Source organism: Pomacea canaliculata, linkage group LG3, assembly GCF_003073045.1.
Source record: "Pomacea canaliculata isolate SZHN2017 linkage group LG3, ASM307304v1, whole genome shotgun sequence".
Classification (NCBI taxonomy): domain Eukaryota; kingdom Metazoa; phylum Mollusca; class Gastropoda; order Architaenioglossa; family Ampullariidae; genus Pomacea; species Pomacea canaliculata.
The window spans coordinates 9914157-9935574 of NC_037592.1; the positions used below are offsets into that span (position 1 = coordinate 9914157).

The following is a 21418-nucleotide window of genomic DNA, read 5'->3' on the forward strand; positions in this document are numbered from 1 at the left end:
CCCCACCCGAACACTCGCATCCACAGGTACTTCAAACATACCATTAGGTGAAACTGAAACAGATGCACCACTTACACCTCTTTCCTCGGGAACGTCAATAATTAGTCAGTAAATGAAATGATTATGGAAACGTGAGAGAAACTCAATGATGATGCGATAAAGACCCGACACGCCGTCATGTAGTGCTCAGTCCCATCGCCGAATCCAGAGGCCTTGACTGTGAAACATGAACCAGGTCCTGCACTTGTGATCATTTAACACATAATATGTTTAAACGATACGCCAACTCAACCTGCTTCTCAAAAACATACTCCTCCTCCTCCTCCTCCCACAAACACCACCCAGCCAATAGTGGATGCACCAATGGCGAATATTTGTCATTTGCTTATGTCCGGTTTCAAGGTAACAACAATGTAAAACAATGAGTTCTTGAAGACAAAAGCATTTATAATCGTGATTAACTAGTGGTGTCAGCCTATATAAGTCATCACTTGTCTGCTAACGTGCTAATCGAGGAGGACAGACCAAGGAAAGGCACACTCTTCAAGGCATAGAGGTAAATCTTCGTTGTCGTCGTCATCATCATCATCATTATCATCTGTATCGATGAGTGTACCTGGTTTTTGTTTTTCATTTTAATGATGTGCCCTACATTGACAGTAAGTTGATTAAAAGGCGTCGCGGTAACTTGAATGTGTAGCGGGCCAAATTAGGGAATGGTTTATAAATGTGGAGGAAACATTTGTGCTAGTCACAAATTAGTAAAAGCTTTCTTAGTCGACCCCAAATTTTATTTGATGATGATTAGGATGTGAGAATGGCACACAGGCGCAAGCGAGCGCGCGCTCTTGTTTTCCGACAAATGAAGTGTTTATTTGTCTTTGATAAAATTAAACTCGTTTGGAATAAGCATTAAAAACGTGACCATGGAGCGTGGAGTTATGAAGTGAGAGATTGTAGTGCAAAATGAAATAAACCATACTGGAGAGAAAAGGAAGCAGCATCAGAGCTGGAGATGGAGGTAGAATTTTTCAGATAAACTTGAAGAGCAAAAGATGGCGTCTCACCGCCACTAACTCGTCCTCCTGTCGTGAAAGCTTGGGCGTAGTAAAGCCTTCTAATAACATTCAAACAATTCCAAGTTTAATGAAAGTGAGTAGTACTACTTAAAATTGTCGCAAAGACTGTACGAAAACTGTCCACATGGCTAGATATCAATAGAATTTCTGATGTGTGTGTTGTTGTTGTTGTGTTGCTTGTTGTTGTTGTTGTTGTTGTTGTTGTTCTGACATTGTAGTTTTTCAAATAGGTTTCAACATTTCCCTGTTGACGTTTTCGAAACGTAAGTTGCAAAGATGAAATTCGTTCTGCTGCTGATCGTAAGCTCCTTTGCTGGGCAAGGTGAGTGCTTTCAAATGTTTGATAGGAGTTTGTGCCAGCACCATATTTGTCAGATATCTCCAATTTGTGTGCTTTAAATATTGTAAATAAATAAGTAAACAAAAATTATTGTCTTAAAATTCCATTTAAAAATGAATCTGACTCATAAAAGTACGAAACAGGTGGAAAATAATTCCTACAAAATGCAACTATCCAGACGACAGTCGAACTGTTTCGTTCTACTTAAACATTTACATTGTATTCATATTATATGTACAAAGTTTCTCCCTATTTCTCAAACACACACACAAGCACGCACGATAGAAAAGTGTTGTCTTTATGTACATTTTCTGTTTCTTGAATCGTTCAAACAGGTATCCTAGGACAGCAGGTGGCGTTTCAGGCTCAGTTTTCTTCAGAATATGTCTCAGCGCCCGCAACTGGTCCCCACATCTTCAATAACGCCATCTTTAACCTTGGCAACGCGTATAGCTGCAGCACCGGCAAATTCACTGCTCCAGCCCCTGGAGTGTATTATTTCGCGACCCAAGTGTTCACCGCTAACAAGATGAGAGTGATGGTAGACATCAGACGAAATTTCACACCTGTCTCCAGGATGGCTCTTAACACCACACAACCTGGCGACACAGAAAGCGTGTCTACTGGAATTATTCTGAATTTGGCAGCTAAAGACCAGGTCTGGGTAGAAACGGCCAATCCAGTCTATCCTGGTAGATACTTGGGACTGATGCATACCCATTTCTCTGGGTTTCGGGTGTGCGGCTGCTAAAGAAATCTGAGCTTATGCAAATAATCGTTTCTCACGTTATGCTTGGCCATTCTGAATTTATCTTTTCACTGTTACTCATGTTAGTAACATCCTTTCTAGAACCCTTTCTTTTTGTATGAACCTTAAAAGATACGATACTAATAAATGCAACGACAACATGAAATAAGTATATAAAATAGAGGGCGAAGACTGGAATTCAAAATCATGGTGCCACCATATAAAGTGTTAATTTAAGAGACATTTACTAGATAGAAATAGAGCTTAAGACAAAAGAAATCATGTGTTCAACAAAGCAAATAATTCCAATTGTCTTACATCTTCAACTAATTGGGAGGTAGATTTGAACACATGTCCAGCTGAAGATGACGACTTCATAGGTTGCACATAACGAACCGTGTTATTTAGAAACATTTGACCGCTTAAACATTAACGTCGGTTGTTGTTGTTTTTTGTTTGTTTTTCTTTCTTCGGTGGATATTTTTGGGTAAGTTTTAGTTTTTTTTAGTGAAAGCATTCTTCACTAGACATGCCAATGAAGATAATACAGTACACGAAGAAAGAAGGTTCAAGAATATATCTGTCAGTTTACTCTTTTCAGTGCTGAATAAAATGACTGTTCGGTCAGCTTTTGTTTGTTTTGCTATTTTATGTGATGTGGGTTAAATTGGTTTTTAAAAATCGGCTTTGAATGCTTGTGAAGGATGAAAGCTACAAAACGCGACATGCTCCTCTTTGTACACATGTTATACACGTATTAATTCACCAAAACAAGTGATACATTGTCACAGGAAACAAAGTGACTGCACATTGAACAAACACATTAGTCTGAAAGAAGACTCGCTTAGGTCTGCAGTGTTGTGTTGAACGCTGCTTTCACTGAAGACACTGTAGAAGGCTCATTGTGATCAGATCATGTAGAGGACTCAAAGCGGATAAACAAATACAGTAACTGAAGGTGCAGACAGAAAAAAAAATCAGGGGAACATGGATGGATGAAATATGTGTGAGAAATAAATTTGGTAACAAGATCGAGGTATTTCATAAGGAGCTAGATGGTCTAGTTTTCAGGCCAGCCTTGCAAGTCGCCATGGTGGTCACTGCATGTCGTGCTCAGTGTTTTGCGGGCGATGAACAGAAAGTAAAACGCTTATTCGAGGAAGAGTACGCAAATTAACTTTCAAAAGTAAGATATAACCAAGGACAAATTGTTGAACACACTTAATTCTTGAGTGCGTGCTTGTTTAGAGTACAGCCTAAACTTGTTAACTCTCGTTAAAGTCTGCGGTAGAACGGATTTCCCCAAAAAGCCACAAAATTTCTTCCCATGGAATAAGTATATACTTATATTCTTCCACTCTATATATCACAGTTTTGACTACAGCACATGGTTAGTCTAGAGTAGACAATTAAATTCTACTAGCAAAGCATTTGAGTATTAATCGGCGTTTTCACTTGTACATGTATTCAGTTTTGTCCACTTGAGTGTGTGTGTGCAAGAGAGGTATATATAGTTCAGGTCTTACATCATGTGTGCTTAGCTATTTTGTTGTGTGTTCTTTGAGCATTGTTAAATTTTCTTAAAGATATAAATGTATAATAAATCGCACTGCCTAAAGACTGACACTGTTGTCGCCCTTGGGAACATTTTCAAACGAGTTACGGCCCTTGTAACATGGCAGCACTTTCAAACTCTGAGGTGTCCACTCTATCGACACTCATGCCACTGGTGACAGCAATTGTTGCCTTTGTGTTGTGTACTCTAATCAGATGCTTTGATGCAGCTCCGATTCTTTCACCACCTGATATTTTGCGTTTGTCGAAGTCCAAATGTATCGTTGCTGTGTCTTCGACATTCCTGAATATGAAGCAGACGAAAGATAACGCCTACGATAGACAGCAAATCCTTTTGGACTGGGCTGACGTGGCCTTCTGGAATGAGGCAAATGTTGTCTATGGTGTATGCGATTTTGAAAATTTTCAATGGCCTTCTGGAAAAAAGCTCAATTCGGGAGACTTTTCAGAACGACCTTCAGCTGTCGTTTTCCCACGGATGGTGGAGGACCGAACTTGTCTCCTCGAACCGGAAGGTTACACGGTGCACCCAGAAGCGTTGGCATACGGTGGCTTGACGACAACAGAAGCATTCGTAGAGTTTGTCAATTCCGCCTGCCATACTTTCCGCCGTATAGATGGGGGTTTGACGATCGAAGGACTGCACCGTGAGTCTATATTAGAACAACTGTTTCACGTCCAGGAGCTCAAAGGTTCAGTGACGATATCCGACATATTCCATAAATCAGCCACTTTGAAACAGTGCGAGAAAGGAGACTTAGTACCATGTCAGTCAGAACTTGCCGCGGAAAGTAATGTTAAGCCTTATCAAAATATACCAGAATGTGAGCGGATCCCAATGCCCAGTAAAGACCGTTTCTTTAATGATTTCTAGCACGTTCTAAACCAGTTATTATAACAGGTGCAATGGACCACTGGACAGCTTTGGTGAAATGGACAAGTGATTTTTTTTAGAAAGCGTTATGGCGATAGACATGTTCACATAAAATTAACCCCAAAAGGAGAATATGAAGGTATTGAAGCAGCTAACATTTGGGACAGCTTTGCAACATTTAAAATACTTAAAGCGGTTATTAAAAAACTTCCCTACCCAGATCTGGTGGTTGTCCTAGTTTCTCTTTTATATGCTTTCATGCTTTTGGTACACATTGGTATGAAAAGCATTTTCACCAAATAATAGTAGGGTTTCATAATAATCAGAAACATTGTTTAGGCTGTAGGACTAGTAATAAATGCTTTCAATAACTGCAGTAAGCATTGATAATCAACGAGTGTGTGTGTGTTGGGGTGCTGGTAGCATTATTGCTGTGACTAAATTTTTTTTCTCATAGCAGTACTTCATTTGTGTCCTGTTTGCAAGTTTAGGTTAAAAGAATTTTTACCATTTCTCTATACATGATTGATTTGGTACAGATTCATAAAGAATAATGTGCTTGCTCGATGTGCAGTCACTTTGTTTTCTGTGACAATGTATCACTTGTTCTGGTGAGTGTGTATGTGTACAAATAAGAGCATGTCGCGTTTTGTAGCTTTCATCCTTCACAAGCATTCAAAACCAATTTTTAAAAACCAATTTAACCCACATCACATAAAGTAACAAAACAAACAAAAGCTGACCAAACAGTCATTTTATTCAGCACTGAAAGGAGTAAACTGACAGATATATTCTTGAACCTTCTTTCTTCGTGTACTGTATTATCTTCATTGGCAATTTTATAAACATTTCTAGTGAAGAAAGCTTTTACTAAAAAAAACAAAAACTTACCCCAAAATCCACCAAAGCAATAAAAAAAAAATCAAACCGACGTTAATGTTTCAGCGGTCAAATGTTTCTAAATAACACGGTTCGTTATGTGCAACCTATGAAGTCGTCTTCAGCAGGACACGTGTCAAATTTACCTCCCGATTAGATGTAGATGTAAGACAATTGGAAATATTTGCTTTATTGAACACATGACTTTTTTTTCTCTTACGCTCTATTGCTGCATGGTGAATGTCTCTTACATTAACACTTTATATGGTGGCACCATGATTTTGAATTCCAATATTCGCCCTCTATTTTATATACTTATTTCATGTTGTCGTTGCATTTATTAGTATCGTATCTTTTAAGGTTCATACCAAAAGAAAGGGTTCTAGAAAGGATATGTTACTAACATGAGTAACAGCGAAAAGATAAATTCAGTATGGCCAAGCATAACGTGAGAAACGATTATTTGCATAAGCTCAGACATATTTAGCAGCCGCACACCCGAAACCCAGAGAAATGGCTATGCATCTCTCCCAAGTATCTAATATCGTACAATGGATTGGCCGTTTCTACCCAGACCTGGTCGTTAGCTGCTAATTGCAGAGTAATTCCAGTAGACACGCTTTCTGCGTCGCCAGGTTGTGTGGTGTTAAGAGCCATCGTGGAGACAGGTGTGCCATTTCGTTTGATGTCTACCTTCGCTCTCATCTTGTTAGCGGTGAACACTTGGGCCGCGAAATAATACACTCCAGGGGCTGGAGCAGTGAATTTGCCGGTGCTGCAGCTATACGCGTTGCCACGGTTAAAGATGACGTTATTGAAGATGTGGGGACCAGATGCGGGCACTATGATATATCCTGAGGAAAACTGAGCCTGAAACGCCACCTGCTGTCCTAGGATACCTGTTTGAACGATTCAAGAAACAGAAAATGTACATAAAGACAACACGTTTCTATCGCGCGTGCTTGTGTGTGTGTGCTTGAGAAACTGGGAGAAACTGTGTACATATAATATGAATACAATGTAAATGTTTAGGTAGCACGAAACAGTTCGCCTGTCGTCTGGATAGTTGAATTTTCTAAGGCTGTTAAGAAACACAAAACTATCCCGTCGCACTTCTTGGTGGCTGTCTATTTACCTGTCTTAACTCCATAACTAGGCGTCAGTAATAAGGACAGTGTAGCAGTACTCATAAATGTCCTAATGAATAGAAAGTTTAAAAACGTGTAGGAAATCAATAGAAATGTTAATTACTGAATTAAGAAAGTCTTTTCGTAGTCAAAGCAAGCCTGTTTGAGACCATTACTATTTGTACTGTTTTGTAGGATGTATTTTCCACTTCTTTGGTAGTTTTCTGAGTGGGATTCATTTTTAAATTTCACTTTAAGATTAGCATTTTGTTTACTTATTTATTTACAATATTTAAAGCACACAAATTGGAGATATCTGACAAATATCGTCCTGGCACAAACTCCTATCAAACATTTGAAAGCACTCACCTTGCCCAGCAAAGGAGCTTACGATCAGCAGCAGCACGAATTTCATCTTTGCAACTTACGTTTCGAAAACGTCAACAGGGAAATGTTGAAACCTATTTGAAAAACTACAATGTCAGAACAACAACAGCACAACAACAACAACAAACAACAACAACAGCAACAACACAATCAGAAATTCTATTGATATCTAGCCATGTGGACAGTTTCGTACAGTCTTTGCGACAATTTTAAGTAGTACTACACACTTTCATTAAACTTGGAATTGTTTGAATGTTATTAGAAGGCTTTACTACGCCCAAGCTTTCACGACAGAAGGACGAGTTAGTGGCGGTGAGACGCCATCTTTTGCTCTTCAAGTTTATCTGAAAAATTCTACCTCCATCTCCAGCTCTGATGCTGCTTCCTTTTCTCTCCAGTATGGTTTATTTCATTTTGCACTACAATCTCTCACTTCTTATTCCACGCTCCATGGTCAAGTTTTTAATGCTTATTCCAAACGAGTTTAATTTTATCAAAGACAAATAAACACTTCATTTGTCGGAAAACAAGAGCGTGCGCTCGCTTGCGCCTGTGTGCCATTCTCATATCCTAATCATCATCAAATAAAATTTGGGGTCGACTAAGAAAGCTTTTACTAACTTAAGTAGCACAAATGTTTCCTCCACATTTATAAACCATTCCCTAATTTGGCCCGCTACACATTCAAGTTACCGCGACGCCTTTTAATCAACTTACTGTCAATGTAGGGCACATCATTAAAATGAAAAACAAAAACCGACACAGATGATGATGATGATGAATGATGACGACGAAGATTTACCTCTATGCCTTGAAGAGTGTGCCTTTCCTTGGTCTGTCCTCCTCGATTAGCACGTTAGCAGACAAGTGATGACTTATATAGGCTGACACCACTAGTTAATCACGATTATAAATGCTTTTGTCTCCAAGAACTCATTGTTTTACATTGTTGTCACCTTGAAACCGGACATAAGCAAATGACAAATATTCGCCATTGGTGCATCCGCTAATTGGCTGGGCGGTGTTTGTGGGAGGAGGAGGAGGAGTATGTTTTTGAGAAGCAGGTTGAGATGTCCTTGACTTACAGATACCGGATACTGCCTCGCCACATGTCATCGTCGTCGTCGTCGTCGTCGTCGTCGTCGTCGTCGTCGTTATTCAAACGGAAGCTATTAGATTGTTCTGAAATAAAAAAAATATTCTGCATCCGGTATGGTTGTTTGTGTGGGTGTGGGTGTGGGTGTGGTGGTTGGGGAGTACGTATTTGAGAAAAAAGTGAGTTGGTGTATTATGTTAAGTAAATAAGCACACGTGCATGACATGTTATTGTTTCATAGTCACGGTCTCTGGATACGGCGATGGGACTGAGCACAGGTGGTGGATCTGTTTCAGCCTTACATAAAGGTGTTTTAGCAGCGTTGTCCATGGGACATATTTTCTATCCCATCCCATCCCATCCCATGGCAATTTATGCCTGTCCCATCCCATCCAATCCCATGGGACGTTTCCCATGGGATTCCCATGGTAATAACATTCCCATGGACAACACTGCGCATTGCACACATGTTAACAAAGTCATGGCATAATGAAACTGGAATAAAAAAGTATTTTTCCTGTGCTTAAAAAGTCTGACAATGCAAATTTTAGCGTAAATTTATTTTACAATATCAAGTATCGACTACCATGGGAAATACAAATGTGTGCTGTCCCATCCCATCCCATGGGACGTTTCCCATGGGATTCCCATGGGATTCCCATTCCTATGGACAACACTGTGTTTTAGAGAACTGGCGGACGTGACTAGGAGGGTGGGGGAGTGCGTGGGTGCCACCCCCACCCCCACACAAACAACCATACCAGATGCATCATTGCAGAATATTTTTGTTGAGGCAGTATCCAGTATCTACAAGTCAAGGACATCTCGGCTCTGGAACTGAGTAGCGCATGGTGTGTGCCAATTCTTAGATGCGTGCTAAATTAGGTGCATAATTCTTGCAGTGAAACTCACTTCCAACCAGCGATCAACCCACGCTTTCCCCCACCATCCCCACCCGAACACTCGCATCCACAGGTACTTCAAACATACCATTAGGTGAAACTGAAACAGATGCACCACTTACACCTCCTTCCTCGGGAATGTCAATACAGTGGAACCTCGGTTAGCGAACGCCTCGGATAGCGAATATTTCTGTTAACGAACAAAAATTTCGTTAAAAGTTTGTCTCGGATAGCGAACAAAATTTCGGATAACGAACAGCCACGTGAACAACACGTGACCGACTAGCATGTCATCATTCGCGCTCGAGACACAGTTACGATCGATTGTTCCTTATCTGTGCGCATCCTTCTTATTTAGTGATTGTTATGCTTTATTTTAATAAGATAATCCTCAATCATGATTCCAAAGAAGATTAAGAGCAATTAATAGCAGTGAGGTAATGACAAGGAAGCGGCCAACAAATGAATTGAAAAAGGAAATGATTTCAAAGTATGAAGGTGGCATGCGTCTGTCGGATATGTGATGTCGTATTATCGAAGAGTTTTACAAAAAAGGCAGAAGGAACAGACACTGGACTAGTTTTTTTCCTTTAACCTCAAAGCTACAGAAAAAGGTTAACCCCGATTTTATTATGTCACGTGTTCATGGAGGGGGAATCAAAGCAGTAATTCCACCCCATCCTCACCACACCCGCTTGCATCCACGCCGTCAAAACGGCAAGTTTTCTGATGTTTCAATGCTTTCGTTAATGTTTTTATATTTAACTTCATTTAAACTGCATTATAACTGTTCTCATTAAAACAAATACCTATATAGCCTGCAACTTTCAAATATTAGCGAGTCAACAGAGGCTGGGAACCAATTAAATCTATTTCCTTTATTTCTTATGGAAAAAAGTGTTTCGGATAACGAACATTTCGGATAACGAACAGCTTTCCAGAACGGATTAAGTTCGTTAACCGAGGTTCCACTGTAATTAGTCAGTAAATGAAATGATTATGCAAACGTGAGAGAAACTCAATGATGATGCGATAAAGACCCGACACGCCGTCATGTAGTGCTCAGTCTCTTTGCCGAATCCAGAGGCCTTGACTGTGAAACATGAACCAGGTCCTGCACTTGTGCTCATTTAACACATAATATGTTTAAACGATACGCCAACTCAACCTGCTTCTCAAAAACATACTCCTCCTCCTCCTCCCACAAACACCACCCAGCCAATAGTGGATGCACCAATGGCGAATATTTGTCATTTGCTTATGTCCGGTTTCAAGGTAACAACAATGTAAAACAATGAGTTCTTGAAGACAAAAGCATTTATAATCGTGATTAACTAGTGGTGTCAGCCTATATAAGTCATCACTTGTCTGCTAACGTGCTAATCGAGGAGGACAGACCAAGGAAAGGCACACTCTTCAAGGCATAGAGGTAAATCTTCGTTGTCGTCGTCATCATCATCATCATTATCATCTGTATCAATGAGTGTACCTGGTTTTTGTTTTTCATTTTAATGATGTGCCTTACAATGACAGTAAGTTGATTAAAAGGCGTCGCGGTAACTTGAATGTGTAGCGGGCTAAATTAGGGAATGGTTTATAAATGTGGAGGAAACATTTGTTCTGTGACACCCAAGTTAACAAAAGCTTTCTTAGTCGACCCCAAATTTTATTTGATAATGATTAGGATGTGAGAATGGCACACAGGCGCAAGCGAGCGCGCTCTTGTTTTCCGACAAATGAAGTGTTTATTTGTCTTTGATAAAATTAAACTCGTTTGGAATAAGCATTAAAAACGTGACCATGGAGCGTGGAGTTAAGAAGTGAGAGATTGTAGTGCAAAATGAAATAAACCATACTGGAGAGAAAAGGAAGCAGCTTCAGAGCTGGAGATGGAGGTACAATTTTTCCAGATAAACTTGAAGAGCAAAAGATGGCGTCTCACCGCCACTAACTCGTCCTCCTGTCGTGAAAGCTTGGGCGTAGTAAAGCCTTCTAATAACATTCAAACAATTCCAAGTTTAATGAAAGTGTGTAGTACTACTTAAAATTGTCGCAAAGACTGTACGAAACTGTCCACATCGCTAGATATCAATAGAATTTCTGACTGTGTTGTTGCTGTTGTTGTTGTTGTTGTTGTTGTTGTTGTTGTTGTTGTTGTTGTTGTTCTTCTTCTTCTTCTTCTGACATTGTAGTTTTTCAAATAGGTTTCCACATTTCCCTGTTGACGTTTTCGAAACGTAAGTTGCAAAGATGAAATTCGTTCTGCTGCTGATCGTAAGCTCCTTTGCTGGGCAAGGTGAGTGCTTTCAAATATTTGATAGGAGTTTGTGCCAGCACGATATTTGTCAGATATCTCCAATTTGTGTGCTTTAAATATTGTAAATAAATAAGTAAACCAAAATTATTGTCTTAAAATTCCATTTAAAAATGAATCTGACTCATAAAAGTACGAAACAGGTGGAAAATAATTCCTACAAAATGCAACTATCCAGACGACAGTCGAACTGTTTCGTGCTACCTAAACATTTACATTGTATTCATATTATATGTACAAAGTTTCTCCCAGTTTCTCAAACACACACAAGCACGCACGATAGAAACGTGTTGTCTTTATGTACATTTTCTGTTTCTTGAATCGTTCAAACAGGTATCCTAGGACAGCAGGTGGCGTTTCAGGCTCAGTTTTCTTCAGAATATGTCTCAGCGCCCGCAACTGGTCCCCACATCTTCAATAACGTCATCTTTAACCGTGGCAACGCGTATAGCTGCAGCACCGGCAAATTCACTGCTCCAGCCCCTGGAGTGTATTATTTCGCGACCCAAGTGTTCACCGCTAACAAGATGAGAGTGATGGTAGACATCAGACGAAATTTCACACCTGTCTCCAGGATGGCTCTTAACACCACACAACCTGGCGACGCAGAAAGCGTGTCTACTGGAATTATTCTGCAATTAGCAGCTAATGACCAGGTCTGGGTAGAAACGGCCAATCCAGTCTATCCTGGTAGATACTGGGGACTGATGCATACCCATTTCTCTGGGTTTCGGGTGTGCGGCTGCTAAAGAAATCTGAGCTTATGCAAATAATCGTTTCTCACGTTATGCTTGGCCATTCTGAATTCCTCTTTTTGCTGTTACTCATGTTAGTAACATATCCTTTCTAGAACCCTTTCTTTTTGTATGAACCTTAAAAGATACGATACTAATAAATGCAACGACAACATGAAATAAGTATATAAAATAGAGGGCGACGACTGCAATTCAAAATCATGGTGCCACCATATAAAGTGTTAATTTAAGAGACATTTACTAGATAGAAATCGAGCTTAAGACAAAAGAAATCATGTGTTCAACAAAGCAAATAATTCCAATTGTCTTACATCTTCAACTAATTGGGAGGTAGATTTGAACACATGTCCAGCTGAAGATGACCACTTCATAGGTTGCACATAACGAACCGTGTTATTTAGAAACATTTGACCGCTTAAACATTAACGTCGGTTGTTGTTGTTTTTTGTTTGTTTTTCTTTCTTCGGTGGATATTTTTGGGTAAGTTTTAGTTTTTTTAGTGAAAGCTTTCTTCACTAGACATGCCAATGAAGATAATACAGTACACGAAGAAAGAAGGTTCAAAAATATATTTGACAGTTTACTCTTTTCAGTGCTGAATAAAATGACTGTTCGGTCAGCTTTTGTTTGTTTTGCTATTTTATGTGATGCGGGTTAAATTGGTTTGTAAAAATCGGCTTTGAATGCTTGTGAAGGATGAAAGCTACAAAACGCGACATGCTCCTCTTTGTACACATATTATACACGTATTAATTCACCAAAACAAGTGATACATTGTCACAGGAAACAAAGTGACTGCACATTGAACAAACACATTAGTCTGAAAGAAGACTCGCTTAGGTCTGCAGTGTTGTGTTAAACGCTGCTTTCACTGAAGACACTGTAGAAGGCTCATTGTGATCAGATCATGTAGAGGACTCAAAGCGGATAAACAAATACAGTAACTGAAGGTGCAGACAGAAAAAAAAAAATCAGGGGAACATGGATGGATGAAATATGTGTGAGAAATAAATTAGGTAACAAGATCGAGGTATTTCATAAGGAGATGATTAAGTTTTCAGGCCAGCCTTGCAAGTCGCCATGGTGGTCACTGCATGTCGTGTCAGTGTTTTGCGGGCGATGAACAGAAAGTAAAACGCTTATTCGAGGAAGAGTACGCAAATTAACTTTTAAAAGTAAGATATAACCAAGGACAAATTGTTGAACACACTCAATTCTTGAGTGCGTGCTTGTTTAGAGTACAGCCTAAACTTGTTATCTCTCGTTAAAGTCTGCGGTAGAACGGATTTCCCCAAAAAGCCACAAAATTTCTCCGCCATGGAATAAGTATATACTTATATTCTTCCACTCTTTATATCACAGTTTTGACTACAGCACATGGTTAGTCTAGAGTAGACAATTAAATTCTACTAGCAAAGCATTTGAGTATTAATCGGCGTTTTCACTTGTACATGTATTCAGTTTTGTCCACTTGAGTGTGTGTGTGCAAGAGAGGTATATATATATTGTTGTGTGTTCTTTGAGCATTGTTAAATTTTCTTAAAGATATAAATGTATAATAAATCGCACTGCCTAAAGACTGACACTGTTGTCGCCCTTGGGAACATTTTCAAACGAGTTACGGCCCTTGTAACATGGCAGCACTTTCAAACTCTGAGGTGTCCACTCTATCGACACTCGTGCCTCTGGTGACAGCAATTGTTGCGTTTGTGTTGTGTACTCTAATCAGATGCTTTGATGCAGCTCCGATTCTTTCACCACCTGATATTTTGCGTTTGTCGAAGTCCAAATGTATCGTTGCTGTGTCTTCGACATTCCTGAATATGAAGCAGACGAAAGATAACGCCTACGATAGACAGCAAAACCTTTTGGACTGGGCTGACGTGGCCTTCTGGAATGAGGCAAATGTTGTCTATGGTGTATGCGATTTTGAAAATTTTCAATGGCCTTCTGGAAAAAAGCTCAATTTGGGAGACTTTTCAGAACGACCTTCAGCTGTCGTTTTCCCACGGATGGTGGAGGACCGAACTTGTCTCCTCGAACCGGAAGGTTACACGGTGCACCCAGAAGCGTTGGCATACGGTGGCTTGACAACAACAGAAGCATTTGTAGAGTTTGTTAATTCCGCCTGCCATACTTTCCGCCGTATAGATGGGGGTTTGACGATCGAAGGACTGCACCGTGAGTCTATATTAGAACAACTGTTTCACGTCAAGGAGCTCAAAGGTTCAGTGACGATATCCGACATATTCCATAAATCAGCCACTTTGAAACAGTGCGAGAAAGGAGACTTAGTACCATGTCAGTCAGAACTTGCCGCGGAAAATAATGTTAAGCCTTATCAAAATATACCAGAATGTGAGCGGATCCCAATGCCCAGTAAAGACCGTTTCTTTCATGATTTTCTAGCACGTTCTAAACCAGTTATTATAACAGGTGCAATGGACCACTGGACAGCTTTGGTGAAATGGACAAGTGATTTTTTTAGAAAGCGTTATGGCGATAGACATGTTCACATAAAATTAACCCCAAAAGGAGAATATGAAGGTATTGAAGCAGCTAACATTTGGGACAGCTTTGCAACATTTAAAATACCTAAAGCGGTTATTAAAAAACTTCCCTACCCAGATCTGGTGGTTGTCAGGCCTGCAACAACAGAAATTAAGTTTTCTGAATTTCTTGATCTTATTGGAAATGTTTCAGAAGGACGACTTACAAACTTTTCAGCATATTTAGAATATACTTCAGTTTCTGACTACTTCCCAGACCTCAAGGAAGATATCACAGAAATGTTTTTCATACAAAATGTACTTAACCTAAAACATTTAAACATTTGGTTAAGTGATGGAAATACACTTGGAAAAACTCATTTTGACCCATTTGATAATTTTCTCTGTCAGGTATGCTTTTAACAAATATTTTGATATAATCTTTGTTAACATGTCCAAATTCCGTAATGTTTAATGTAGGTAGTTTTCTGTTAATTTTCAGCTGATAATTTGCTTGTCCTAGTTTCTCTTTTATATGCTTTCATGCTTTTGGTACACATGGGTATGAAAAGCATTTTCACCAAATAATAGTAGGGTTTTACAATAATCAGAAACATTGTTTAGGCTGATAAATGCTTTCAATAACTGCAGTAAGCATTGATAATCAACAAGTGTGTGTGTGTGTTTTGGGGGGTGCTGGTAGCATTATTGCTGTGACTACATTTTTTTTCTCATAGCAGTACTTCATTTGTGTCCTTTTTGCAAGTTTAGGTTAAAAAATTTTTTTACCATTTCTCAATACATGATTGATTTGGTACAGATTAGTGGCTCAAAAGAACTTACCCTTTTTGAGCCCTACAACAATGAACTTCTATATGAAGCACACATTCCTGAAGCTCTCTTGTCATACAACAAAACAACCAGACAGTTTCAGCGATCTACTCTTCTGGACAGCACCGCCATGGTCATGACACCCATTGACATTTTAAACCCAAATTTTGAGGTAGGTAACGACGATTTGATGTCACATTGTTAAAGAATGGAACAAATGTCCACGATTATGTTACGTGTGATAAAGAACCAAATGAAGAACTAATTTACCTTCAGTTAAGGAAGGTGTGGTTATTTATATATAATTATTAAGAGTATGGCATAAGGCCAGTCACATCCTCCCCAACCTCAAAAAGGAAAAAAAAAATCAGTTCATGGGAAATAACTCTGTAAATCATAACGTTTATATGTTGCAGTTAATTGAAATATGAAGGCCATCTGGCCTCCTTTAGTGCAACAGCATATCATCTACCTTAAACAGCAGTTTTGCTGAACTGGCAGACATATCTCAATCTTTAAGTGGTTTTCTTCTGCATTTGTATACAAACCTAGCAATACAAATTATTTCAGATGAGTCATTTTATGCATCTTCTATTAAATATTCACTTTAATTTTGTTTTCTCACTTGGTCAAGAAATAGCAGTTTTAAGTTACGTACAATTTCCCTTTATCATTGCACTTCAGCCGTACATATTGCTTTTATGTATTACAAAATCTCCACCTGTCACAAAACTGGTTCTTATTTAGAAAGAATAAAATGTTGTTTCTCTAGAGATTTCCTAACTTCAAACAAGCCAGACCGCTTTCATGCACAATAAAAGAAGGGGAAGTCTTGTTTATGCCTGCATTCTGGTGGCATGAAGTTCAGTCTCATCCAAGTCCTTTGCAAAAACGCAACCTGGCTGTTAACTTTTGGCAAGTCATTTTTTTTACACTCATTTAAATTTTGTTGCATGTGCCTCATTTTTCAGATATTGCTTTCAGTTTGCAGATTAAAAAGGCCATAAACTCTTAGCCGTTTCCAATAGGGTAAACGGCCTTTTGCATTAATATATTCTTGTTTTGGTACATTTGTATGTAGTGAAAGGATCAATGTGTGATCTTAGTATTTTAGTTATTTAAATTTATAAAAGCAATAGCAGATAGCCTAGAGGGTAAAATAGAGCAAGGGCATCATAATCTAGCTGGTACCAATAAAACAGTTGAGGGAAATGAGGAAGACGGGAAGTTATGCATCAACCTCTCAAAAATGTTTACTTGTACCAATGAAGCCCCCCCCCCATTTTTAAGCAAGCCTAATTATACAATGTACTAGGTAGCATAATCTGGATCTTTTTTTGCTCTTGATATGCTATTTCATAGTTTCATTTGCCTGTTTCAGGTATGAGCCTTTCTTTACCAGACAGTTTCCTTGTCCAGAGTGCAGATTGGATGTGAACCCAAAATATAGGCATCTTTTATAATCTGCTTCAACATGAGTTATTTCAAGAACTTTAGGTAATTTCGATTCTATTTTTAAACTTTTATGCATTGGATGTAGTTACAGTTGTAATTCTGTTTTTTAAAAAAAACTCCTTTGGGGTCATGGTGAATGGAGCACTCCGGCAATGTGTGTAGGCATCACAAGGTATCAGGATTGTGTGTAGGTGGCTTTGGTACAATATTTCTTTCTTGATGTAGCACTTGCTTATAGGATGCCCTAGAGCCTTAGATTTTTCACTTTTGGCAAGTAACTTTCAACTCGCTCCTTTCCAAAGTAAATTTTTCAATGAAGAATGGACTGCTTAATTAAATTTTGACAAAGTACGCATATGCTTGGTCAATTCTGTATGCAATAACCATTACGCACAAAGCTATTGGAGTAATAATAAACCACCTAGAAAGGTGGCTACATTAATGCCAGCTGCATGATCAGTCCGGGGCAAAATGACCACAGAGCATGTGAAAAGGGAGTTGATGATACTTGCATCCATATTGATATGTATTCTGGAGTAAAATTGCTTTGTAGTATTGAAGCAAGGGTAAACCATTGTTCAGAGGTCAACACTGACACCAGAACATCTACTGTCCATGGCTAATGAAGATGTCTAATCTCATAAGCATATCACTTTAAATAGGACCCAAAAGGTAAACAAAGCTGTCATTTGGCCTTTCAAATGTCTTACTCTTGCTTCTTTAAAGGATTTCAAAATGGCAAGCATGAAGCAGTCAGATTGAGTATAAAATGTTTACATAACTGTATCATCCTTAACATTCCAGCTTACAGTAGCATGTTAACTGATGCCTAAAGGCTTATACAGTTTGCTCCAGGTTCCATTAGAAATAGTTACACTTTTGTTGCATGCCAACCCTTGTTGACACATTTTTGGTGCACATGCTGCTAAAATAATGAATGCAACTGGCTTTCATTGTGCAAGCTTCTAGCACAATAAAGCTAGGCAAGCAAGATAAACATAAAATTACAGGATAATTATCATGAAGTGCAGGTGGAACAAAGGGCCAAGAATGTCCCTAGTCGCAACTTGTGAGGATAATTGAATTTACATATAATATGCGAGTAGCTTGGAGTGCATTTCAGTAGTGCACACGATAGCTGGATTACTTTTATCAGAAAACAGCCAGATATTTACATTTGAGATTCATTTCAAACCTAGCAACAACTAGTACTTGCTGTGTTTAAGAAAACTCGCTACTCTGCAATAAATCACTAACAGCAGACAATCTGAAACAAAAATGAACATTTTATTTTTACGAACAAGTTGAACAGAACACAGTAAAATGAGACCATGAAAATTTTACAGCTAGCTCTTGAAATCCAAAAGAAACATGTCTACACTTTCACACTAGCCACGATTTAGGCAGATTCTTCGTTTTCCTCCTCTGCCTTTTCACTTTCTTCTTCCTCCTCTGCTTTTTTCACTTTTTTGGTTGGACTCTCATCTTCAGCTGTCTCCTCTTCTGCACTTCTTTTTTCTGCAGCTGCCGTTTCGGTGACATCTGTTTTAAAGGGAAAAAAGGCACTACGAATATAACAATGCACTTTAGTTATGAATTCTCAGACTACCAATAGATGCAATAAAATTTTTCCATTGCAAGATGAGCCACTCTTGTTTTCTTTATAGTGTTGCACAAATCTTTTATATGTACTTATGAATGAGAACTGCTTAAGAAACACAAGCCACCTCACATCAAGCTTGAGAATAACATTCGGATTCATGCACCCAAAAATACAGCCCATGCATTAGTTTAAAAAAAAAATTGTTTTGGCCAAGTACTTATAAATTTTTTTAATTTGGCATCGCACTTAGGAAAGAAATTTGAACATTCTATCTTATAATTACAGTAGAATAAAAATTCTAAATGGCAGACAACCACTAAGTGTTAGGCAATACCTGGATCAAAGAAAAGAATGTTAACTCTCTTAGCATTGCATATAATTGTGTACAAAGACCATGGCTAATAACTGGAAATGTAGGTGACTTTTTGTCCTTTTTATTACTACTGCTTTCAGGCAAACATTAGACCAAGAAGCCTATAAACTTTTGTTAACTAAAGTAATGAAAATGCCTTCTCTGACAAAGCCACAATCATGACTCCTCATTCCACAAGGGTTAACTTTAAGTAATGACAAAGATGACGACAGGGGGAAAAAACCCACTACACGCAACCATGTAGATGTTTAGTGTATGTGATAAAGAATTAATCAGAGCTTGATTTTAAAAGATTGTTTACATACTGCTATCTAAATGATTGCACTTCATATTAAACCTTGCTTGATATGAATACAATATACCACCTGATGGGTACTAAAGGGTTGACTACTCAAACCACTAAGTCATAACCGATTATGTTTTCTTCAGTAAAAATTTAAAGTCCAGGCCATAAAGCTTACTACAACCAAGATCTTTTCTTTAAACCAGTTATCAAATAAGTAACACTTTTTTTAAAAGTAATAAATGCTAAAATTTAGTTTACTTTTTTAAAAACGACTTACAAGTATATCTCAGCATGTCCATTGACACTAATTATATTAAATATAGCACACAATGGCATACCACTAGTGCTGAGTTGTAACTATGCCATCACTGCATTTTTTTAAAATGGGTACCATATAGATTAATGAATATAACTGAAAATATCTTTTTAAAAAATCTACTGCAGAAGATTTTGTTTTCAGAAGACCTAACTGCAAAATAAGCTGTCACTGCCAAACTGTTGTTACAAAGTTACAGTATACCCCTTCATTTTACCAACAGCATACATTTAGTAGCAAGCATAAGCTGCTATAATCTTAGAAAACTATAATGGTCAAGTCAAAGTCTTTGTGACAGAGGACTTCTGAGTAGCTCTATCAGTAATGCATTTTAATAGAAGCATTTTACTGGCAAACTCTATGCGCATTACAGAAATAGTATCTGTAAAACTGGAACATAAGTGGCACAAAGAGCCAAACATGGCTGATCCAGGAAAAAATTCTATCACTGGTCTTGCACACTGACGCATTCGTATTGAAACATCAATTGTTCCTAATTTCATCGACATTTGTTAACATTTTAATAATGAATGAATTGACTGATATGTGTATATGCTAGTTCTCCGAGAATATGCTGATGGCAAAGTCAGAGGCAGCACACTAAACTGGTAATTCTCATCACAAAACTAAATTAAAAATTGCTTTTAGTGCTGCATCTTTAGGAATATCGTGAATCAGTCCTGCAAAGCTTTGAAAACAAGTAGGTTGTGGTTAATACACAACAGTAATTTTCTAATTTACTATTGTAAAGTAGTACCTGTTGTAGCTTCTGTTGTTTCAGATTGGTCTGTAGATGCGTTATCGTTTGTGTTTTCCTCTGCGTTGTCTGTTTTTTCTTCTGTTGATTCTGCTTCTTCTTTTTTTTCAGCCTGAAGAAAAAGATCTACTTAAACACACTGTTGTATAATGGTGCGAGGTGATGGGACTTGAAATGCCGACTTACAATTATTAAACAGGCAGACATTAATCGGTTACTATTTACTGCGTATGGAATGAAATAGTCTCCCTTTAAGAAATTCCTGTTGTACTACAGCGCCACTTAATCAGTATAAACCACGTGCTTGTATTTATGAATCTTCACCTACCTGTTCAATCTTAGCTTTCACATCCTCCACGGTCTTTCCCTTGATTTCTGGAACGGTCTCGGTGCTCTCGACCTCAACTTCTTCCCTGCAGGAAAATCAAAAAAAAAATTTTTGTCTCCCACCAGTTGATAAAAAAAAAAGGCCCGGCAGACTATACCGAGACGTTAAGTACTGCTGGGAAGTTTCATCCCGTTACACCGCTATAAACAATATACCATAACAATCTTTACATAAATTTACTTCGTTCTAAATCTGCATTTAAATGTACTTCATTCTAGAAACATTTTAATATGGGTCTATTGAAAACAAAATGGTAAAGGTTCTTATTTTCTTCCAAGGAAATTGAATCTTGAAATAGAGGTTTCTAGAACATGCGTCAATCAATGCATCTAGCACACGGCACAGAGTTGCCGGGTCCGTGACGTCATTAATGAATTCGCGATCGCTGACAAGGAAGTAATGTCAATTAAAACACAAAGTTAAACACTAAAGTTGTTTTTTTCGAAGGAACATTTTGATTGCTTTTGATATCCGGTTTTGCTTGAAAGTACGAGCATGTTTTAACTAAGCGTAGTTTTCTTTTCTTTGTGTCGGGCTGATGAGAAAGCAGGTCATGCAAATAAGCGACGATTCACCTCCTCCATAGGTTTATCTTTTCGCACAACAAAAATGACATAATTTTAGAGAAAAGCATTATGAAGTACACATATTATGATGATAAAGTAAGTGTTAAAACGATACTACACTTACTTAGTTCCAGGCATGCTGACGTTTGGTGATCTTCAAATTATTTCTTTCACACAACCAAAGCTGCTTCCTCGAACGCGAACAAAGACTGAGAGCGTGCAGACGACTGCCTTTAGATTCCCGCCCAAATTCGGCTCATTATGCATCACGTGATGAC

The 21418-nt window shown here is 38.4% G+C and overlaps 4 protein-coding genes and 1 long non-coding RNA gene across 5 annotated transcripts; 3 read left to right on the forward strand and 2 right to left on the reverse strand.

The window, feature by feature from the left end:
• Positions 1-1355: 1355 nt before the first annotated feature.
• LOC112558835 (complement C1q tumor necrosis factor-related protein 5-like) lies at positions 1356-2170 on the forward strand. The gene is made up of 2 exons (XM_025229529.1): positions 1356-1401; positions 1755-2170. Exons 1-2 carry the CDS (start codon positions 1356-1358, stop codon positions 2168-2170), a joined length of 462 nt encoding a protein of 153 aa, XP_025085314.1.
• A 3185-nt stretch (positions 2171-5355) lies between these two features.
• Positions 5356-7966, reverse strand: LOC112560484 (collagen alpha-2(VIII) chain-like). The gene is made up of 3 exons (XM_025232379.1): positions 7812-7966; positions 6992-7083; positions 5356-6394 (listed from the first exon to the last, which is right to left on the reverse strand). Exons 2-3 carry the CDS (start codon positions 7035-7037, stop codon positions 5979-5981), a joined length of 462 nt encoding a protein of 153 aa, XP_025088164.1. The 5' UTR covers positions 7038-7083; positions 7812-7966; the 3' UTR covers positions 5356-5978.
• Positions 7967-10341: 2375 nt separating this feature from the next.
• On the forward strand, positions 10342-12695 carry LOC112560486. The gene is made up of 3 exons (XR_003098546.1): positions 10342-10436; positions 11212-11303; positions 11655-12695. It is a non-coding gene; the product is annotated as an uncharacterized LOC112560486 (long non-coding RNA).
• A 926-nt stretch (positions 12696-13621) lies between these two features.
• Positions 13622-18496, forward strand: LOC112560479 (jmjC domain-containing protein E-like). Its single transcript, XM_025232368.1, has 4 exons — positions 13622-14976; positions 15386-15568; positions 16169-16311; positions 16778-18496. The coding sequence occupies exons 1-4, from the start codon at positions 13711-13713 to the stop codon at positions 16857-16859; spliced, it is 1674 nt and encodes a 557-aa protein (XP_025088153.1). The 5' UTR covers positions 13622-13710; the 3' UTR covers positions 16860-18496.
• On the reverse strand, positions 18120-21413 carry LOC112560485 (histone H3.v1-like). The gene is made up of 4 exons (XM_025232380.1): positions 21265-21413; positions 20515-20599; positions 20187-20298; positions 18120-18393 (listed from the first exon to the last, which is right to left on the reverse strand). The coding sequence occupies exons 1-4, from the start codon at positions 21276-21278 to the stop codon at positions 18251-18253; spliced, it is 354 nt and encodes a 117-aa protein (XP_025088165.1). The 5' UTR covers positions 21279-21413; the 3' UTR covers positions 18120-18250.
• Positions 21414-21418: the final 5 nt, after the last annotated feature.